The 7,730-nt window shown below is 36.0% G+C and overlaps 1 protein-coding gene across 1 annotated transcript; it reads right to left on the bottom strand.

Moving 5' to 3' along the window:
* LOC105042422 (glycosyltransferase-like At2g41451) lies at nt 1-7,181 on the bottom strand. Its single transcript, XM_010919627.2, has 11 exons — nt 6,830-7,181; nt 6,415-6,564; nt 6,209-6,261; nt 5,306-5,414; nt 4,960-5,094; nt 4,837-4,881; nt 3,493-3,680; nt 3,167-3,308; nt 982-1,028; nt 450-537; nt 1-342 (listed from the first exon to the last, which is right to left on the bottom strand). Exons 1-11 carry the CDS (start codon nt 7,166-7,168, stop codon nt 58-60), a joined length of 1,581 nt encoding a protein of 526 aa, XP_010917929.1. The 5' UTR covers nt 7,169-7,181; the 3' UTR covers nt 1-57.
* Between the last annotated feature and the right edge of the window lie 549 nt (nt 7,182-7,730).

Below are 7,730 nucleotides of genomic sequence, written 5' to 3' on the forward strand. Positions count from 1 at the left end.
TGTGATGTTCTTGAATCATATGAACCAGAAAATTAAGCAATGCTGAATGGAAGATCATCATGTTTCAATTTGGACATCATCCAAGCCCGGCGGGGATGTTGGTGGAATTGCATTCTCAGTGAAGACAATAGTCTCCAAAATCTTCCTTGCTGCTGCCAGAGATTCCTTACCACCAGCTCCTCTCGTCGTGGCTATGGATGCACCAATGCTCAAATTGGGGAGTGTCGAGGAATTCTTGTTTTGGAGGTCTCCCATGGGCAAAGATTTATCTTTGGAGAGTGCTTGTGCAGATGCAATTGCAGAACTGAAAACACCGGACTCCCTCAAACCTTGAATAATAGCCTAAAGATGAGGCAAAGATGACTTACCAGCAAGTAGTGACAGAGATAAGCATTTAAAAAAAAAAAAACTAATCATCAATCTGGAAATAATATAACAGCTGAGGTTACCATTGGTGCATATATATGCGTCAAGACACCGTTCTTGAGAAGCTTTATGATTAATTCTTCATCACTCCACACAACATGGTCATTGTACCTGAGAAGGAAAAGAAAACTTTATAACATCGAACAAAAATAACAGATTCATACACTATTGACTAGTGGTCTGAGCCTCTTGCTGGAGTAGCTTTGCATACATAAGCACATTTGTTAAAAGAAAGAAATCAACTAATGCCGCATGGTGGACAAATATTTCCAAATAGGTAAAGAATGCAAACAAGAACAATCTCACACAATTAACTGTCAGAAATTTACAAATTGCATTAAACATGAATCCATCATGCAGATGAAACTCAAAGTAGCAAGCAATATTAGACTTCGCTCCCTTTGTAATTTGACAGGGTTTAGGTTTTAACAAACAACTCCCTCCAACCAATGTTAGGTTATTGTTATACTCACAACCAACAAAAACAGCAAATCCTCTAGCAATTCTAAAATATATATACAAGGAAATATATTTGATGAAACTTGAGAATATTACCACCGCAGCATTTCCTCTGGAGAGGCAGTCGATGCAATAATGAAGGCCTGCAGTGCAAATGTGGACACTATTAGAGAAATAAATAGCACAGAAAAGAAAATCTTACATGAGAATATTCTCTTCGAGGTAAAAGTAGCTTTTATTTTCTAACCATGGAACACAAAAAAAATTGTGCAGATGCACACACTTTTCTATTGTTAATTTGCAGGTACATATCAGATATTATTCACCAGCTCGAGGTACAAGTTCTATGTAATTCACCAGCATGATCTTTTATGTTCCCATAGAAAGCTCACTCCTTTAAGTATTAACAATGAAAGGCCAATAATTCAACAAAATGGATGAAGCAAAGTTGCAAAAGAATGCTCTTAGCAAACTGAATTAAAGTTTTCCTGCTTCTCAAACAAATACGCGTGCAAAACACCTAGAATCTGCTAAAAAAATGGTTCCATAATGGAGCTTTAATTGTGCCATAATTTAAGAGGCCAATTATTGATTATTAAGCTGAATGTAAACTGGTCATTAGCCAAGTCCCAGGGATTTTAGATTAGGTGCTTCAGTTTTTTATGATCTGTTATCAAGCTTTCTGAGCCCATGGAACCAAGAAGACACATGATGAATTGGAATATGTCGGACTATACATATTCAAAACAAAGAGGACTTGGTGTCATCTTTTCTAAGCAGCCTTACACAATTTGTCATCTTTAGATATCAAGGACATGGGAGCCATCAGTTTCATCAACAAAAGCCTTTTTTTTTTCATTTTCCATTAGTTTTTTAAAGTCTTTCTCTTGGTCCAGACCCGTCAATCCAAATCAATTCTGTTCCTCAATCTGATGAAGGTTTATTTCCATGCATAATCAAATTTGCATATGGTTCAATTAATTTTCATTGCTCCACCATAAAACATTGCTCTAGTCACATTAATGAACACAACAGACCAAATGTACCATGATGCCTTCGGATGGATTAATTCCAACTATGAAGAGATCAGGGAGGGCACAGATTTATTTAAAGAGATTCTCAAACCCGCATGTCCTCTGTGCAGTGGTAACTTTGATGTTCCTATACACCTCGAGATTATTTTTAAATGTGAATTACTTATAGGTACATCAATGATAATATGATTCCAACTTGATCACAATAAGGAAAAGGCACCTGGTCTTTCAGTATGATGGTCAAGTATTACACCAAATCAATGTATTTGCATAGACTAAGGGCATTTCATCAAATACAAACTAAATCTTTATATTGTGTCGTTCATATTTTTATAATTAGTACTCTAGCCAACTTTTTAAATTGCAATACTATGAGATTTAAATTAGATAACAAGAAGGTATCCAAAATATCAATTGTAACCACACCCAACAGACTTGATCCCTTTTATTTAGGTCACATGAAGTTCTGATATCTCCTGGGTTGATAGAACTGTGTGTTTCCTTTTGAGAGATATTGATGGTAATTCATTTAGTATCGGACAGCAATCATTCATTCAATATAGAACAGCACACAAATCAGATCAACTTGTGAAGGGTCTAGACAATAACATGACTAAGTTTATGCATGTGGAAGGCATTTCTACAGAAAATGCCATGTGCTAAAGCTCTACCATGCAAAAAAATATTAAATTTATTTTGATGATTATGCGAAAAATCAGTAAACATAGAACCCAATGCATGGTAGTAATTTTGCCCTGAAAAGATAAAAACATCCTTTACTGCTAACAGATGGGCAGAGTCAACCTGGTATGGATTATGGTGGTTTTGGGAGTAAAACAGCCTTTTCATCACAACCATGTAATGGCTTAAGTGTCAAATATGCTGAACTCACAACAATTGGCATTGTATAGAAGAATAAATGATTGATGTTTGTATGTCTGCATGTGTCAGTTTTATGCCTGTGTTTCTACAACACGTTCACTAATTGACTCACTTGTGTGCCTAGGGGCATATGCTCATACCATATATATCATTGTTCATGTCTTTACTGCTTCTGACTTGCAGTACATGTATTGAAAGTTATTGGTATAGATAAATGCAACTTCATATGGCTATGATCCTAGTTCTCTTTGAAAAAATAATATCTCAAAAAAAGGAAAAAAAAGCAAAGAATTAATGTGGTGACCAGGACTGATGTTTTGAAAGAGTAAATTCAGTTTTGTGGAAGTTGGACCGATGATACTCACATCTCTGTCAAAAGCCAACATATAGCATCTTTTAACATCATCCTTTGTTGGTTTGCAACTACACCGGTCACGTCGAGAAGTCAAGTCTGAAAATTTGCTATATGTGAAATGTAGAACTGCAGCCTCTTCCAGTTTGATCTCACTAAAACAAAAATAAAAGACTTATTATAAGGAATACTGCTTGAATTGTCCAACAAAGCCATAAATTAAGTCAAATATGGTGCTTGTCATCAGGATGGAAGTAAACATTATAAAAAATCGAACCCTAAGAATCAGTCTGTGCATACATGTCCAGAAAACACCAGCATGACAGCAAATCATCTTACTTTGGGGTCTTCATATAATTGTGCCATCTATGTGCACCATTAGGACGAAGATGATCTTGAATTCGTGCAGCTGATTTTCCATTTCCATAAGTAAGGAAATAATTGGGATTGCGACGTGTTGCCTCCTTATACATAGCAAAATATGTATCCTTTGGTAGATGGTCATAGTTTTTCTTAAACATGGACACCTATTGACAGAAACAGAATATACTGATAAGGTTGTAACTTGTAACAGATCTAATATTTTCTTTTTAAGTTTCCATTTGACAATGATTTGAGAGAGAAATATACTAGCAAAAGCTTCTCTTCATTTATAAAGTAAGTTTGTCAAAATCAGGTGCTACTAAAAGTTTGGCTAAATGTCAACAACAGATCATGCAAGATGCATTATAAATATTACTGCCTAAACATCTGGACTTCTATTACAGATTTATTATCTAAATTTCTGAAAAGGAAATTCAAGCCAAACTACTTTAACATGCATTTTACTTGTATAATTGGTAGGCAAAGGTGATGGATGCATTTTTCAGCAATTTTTGAGAATAAAATATTGTGCAGTAAAAGTATTTAGAACTTGAGTTTCTGTTAGCTGGGTACCAGGTAAGAGTCAGAAAGCCTAGAAATAAATTTTAATCAATGAATGAACCCAACTGCTATATTTAAAACTAGTTAAACTGACAGATTATGAAGCCAGTGAATATTTCAACATATTATCCATCAACTTCTATACTCTATAAGGGAGATACACTATCAAAACCTCCTACATGTAGACCATCTTATAGCCTTTATAGATGACATGAAAGAAAGCTATGAGTGTCAACTTGTGAAAATAGGATTTAGCACAAAGAAAGTAAACCCCATTTGAAAGAGTCATGAGCATAAGCAACATGAAATCATTATATATTGTTATTGCACATGCAGAGAAGCTAAGATTAAGCACGCAGCTGAATAAGCAGGATATGCAAAGTCATGAATTCAAGTTTTGACATGAAATCATTTTTAATTGTACATCAAAATATTTTCCTGTGAATCTCAAGGCATCATTACCTCGAGGATGTCTACAAATTTGGAATATCCAATCAACTGGTTATAGTCAAGAATCAGAACCAGTTTTAGATGGAATCAAATGTAACAGGAACAACAACAATCCCAGAGACTTGATTGCCCATTTACATCATATGCATGCATGGAGTGCCAGATAAACAGTTCTTTTCACAGTGAGCTACAACATAGCTAAAAGGAATGGACTAATAAATTTAGCTTCAATAAATATAATATGCATAAGTATATTAGAACCAGCATTGCTAAGTTTTTAGCATAAAGAAACAATGGAACACCGTTTACCTCACTGAAGGGATCTTTTATATCATCTCGCTTAATGCAACTTTCCTGAAAGAAAAAGGGTCATCCATCACATATGCAACATGTAGATCATTGTTAAATGTAGTAGGCAATAGTCCAACTTACATAATTTGGAAAGATAACCATATCAACATGACTAGGGACATCCAATAACAACCGCCTTAAAGAGTACTCTTGAGCACCAGCAGGATGCATTAACTCATCAGTGTCGAGATGTAATATCCAATCCATGCCAGCTTCCTTTGGCAAACAAGGGACAGCATAAGTTCATATTTTATATGAATTCTTTGATAACAATGGAAGCCTTAATAGAAGGATATATCAACTATAATAGAAACCTAAAATTCAAGAGTACAAGCAAGCTGCATGCCATTAGATACTTAAGACAAGATACTTGTCAGCCATGCATTTAAAGAACTTGATTTGATAGAAGCAGCAGAATAAATCATACCCGTGCCATAACAATAGCCATCTCCATATTTAGTGACTGCTTCACAAAGAGGTCATAGTTGCATGGCTTGTAGAAGAAGCCTGCCAGCCATGTTTCATTCCATATACGGCTGTAGATCAAGGAGAAACAAAGATTTTAGTGGGTATACAGGAGTTCATGATAATCGATATTCTACAAATATTCTATATACTTTATACATCTATAATTAAGGTATGCATTTTCCGTACTGGACCCCTTACCAGTACCATGCTGATACAATGACAGTATGCTCGGTATGAGGGCCGGTTCGGTGTTTTAAGACTTAATACATGCCTATACCGAGTATTAGCTCAATACCAATAAAGTACGGTAGGCCTAGTACATGGTGGTATGCACCAGTACAGTGAACCTTGTCTATAATACAATAATCCTAGATATCCAAGATTTATTCAATGTAGAAACTTCTGGAAAAATTCAACTACTAAAGCAAAAGAATGAACAATAGAACAGAACTTTTATTAGGACTATGATATTGCAATAAATAGTCATCTTGATATGAAGACTTTCATGTCGACACACACTTACATACACGCTCAACATTAAGGCAATTTCACTTTCATACTCAAGACAATGCATCAGCTCCTCCAAGTATGTTTCAGTTCATCTAAAATTATGGTAATCATCATTCCATGTCACAGAACAAAAAAAAAAATACTGTGACAGAAACAAGGATTCAGGTCCCGGTCCAAAAGCTAATACAGTACTGGCTGGATGGGGAATGGTACTGCAATTTGTATCATATCAAATGTGATAATGTGGAGATTTACATGGACTAAAAAAAAGGCCTTTTTTTTTTCCCAAATTGGTTCTTGGCGAGGCACAACCTGGTATGGTGCAGAACTGTAGAAAGTGAAATAAACTAACCTTTGTGCCTGTTTCTCCACAAGATGTTTGGTTCTGTGTACAAGTTTCACACCCTGTCAACCCCAAAACACAAATCTAAGTAGAGTGTGGTGTATAAAGCAACAAAAACTGAAAGCATATTTCACAAGTTAATACACAGTAGACTCCTGAGTACATGAGAATCAACTTGGATGAGTTCTGACGAGAAAAGAGATTGATTAACTTACAGAAATCAATTCAAGGACTGCCGAAACATGAGGTTTTGCAGCCTTTCCTTCGACAAATAGAAAGAATTGTGTGACACCGATGACCTTGTGGTAAAACAACCACGGTAGAATCTGCTCCAAACTAGCCGAAGTGGTAGATACGATACTTATCTGCATATTTAAAAACCATTAGAGGGATAAATAGTTTATCCTTAGTCTCATACCCAAAGAGTAAACTGAAAATAGTTTGAAGTCTAAAGCATAGTCTAGAGACTTTAGAATCGGATCATGGGATACAATGTAAATGTTATAGTTAAAATTTAAAATTTAAATTAAGCAGCGCGGAAAAAAAAGTCTTCCGTTCCTTCAACCAAATTATTGCACCAAAATCCCAGTCAACCAATCAGAAATCCAATAAATAATCGTAAAAGTTCACCTTTGGATGTGGAACCGACTCGAAACTGAGATTCCAGCCGCGATAATAAGGGAAGGAAGGGAACGAGCTCCGGCCGAGGATCTTCACGCAATCGGAGGACGACAATGGCAAGTTCCCGGACGTCGACGAGGGAACGGTCGAACCGATGTCGGAGCTGTTTTCCTTCCCGGGGAACTTCTGGGACTCGGCGGTCCACCGGGAGGCCCGGTCGTCGACGCTGCCGCGCCACTGAAGGAGGAAGGCCAAGGAGGCGAGGAATAGGGGGAGGGCGGTGAGGAGGAGGAGTATTCTTGAGGCGAGGCTTGCCGAGGGGCGGTGGGGGGCGTTGAGGCCCGCCATTGGAGAGATCGAGAGAGCGATACAATGGGAAGCAAAAATTGATACGAGAGACTGCACGTCTCGCGGAGGGAGGGAAAAAAAAAAAAAACCCGACGGTGAGTGGAATGCACCGCACAGCAGGGTCCCGGCTATGGGTTCTGGCATACGATGACAGCTCCGAAATCTATACATCTATTTTATTCATATTTTGAAATCTGTATAAAATATGATGCGACAGTTGATGCTGCGGAGGAAGATAAATAAATCTTCGTGCAAAAGATATAATCTGAACCCTCACATTATATTTTTTACACGAAAGAATGATACTAAATGAAAAAAAAAAAAAACAATCTTATTTTAAATAATAAATAAAAATTTTATATTTATTTTATTTTATTATATATTTTATTATCTATTATATTTATGTTCTATACTATATAAATATATAAATATATAGATGTATGATTAAAATCAGAACTCAAAATATGATGAGCTTTGTATATATTCATCACATCACATCTAAATGGATAATATTATTAATATAATTTTTATTCTAAAAATAATTAAATTTTTATATTATTAT

This window comes from Elaeis guineensis, chromosome 2, assembly GCF_000442705.2.
Source record: "Elaeis guineensis isolate ETL-2024a chromosome 2, EG11, whole genome shotgun sequence".
Classification (NCBI taxonomy): domain Eukaryota; kingdom Viridiplantae; phylum Streptophyta; class Magnoliopsida; order Arecales; family Arecaceae; genus Elaeis; species Elaeis guineensis.

Coding starts and splice junctions, on each gene's coding strand:
- LOC105042422 (XM_010919627.2), bottom strand. CDS start 7,168: ATGGCGGGCCTCAACGCCCCCCACCGCCCCTCGGCAAGCCTCGCCTCA. Junction 6,262..6,414: donor CAGTCCTTGAATTGATTTCT/GTAAGTTAATCA, acceptor TGGGGTTGACAG/GGTGTGAAACTTGTACACAG. Junction 5,095..5,305: donor TGGCTATTGTTATGGCACGG/GTATGATTTATT, acceptor TGTTTGCCAAAG/GAAGCTGGCATGGATTGGAT.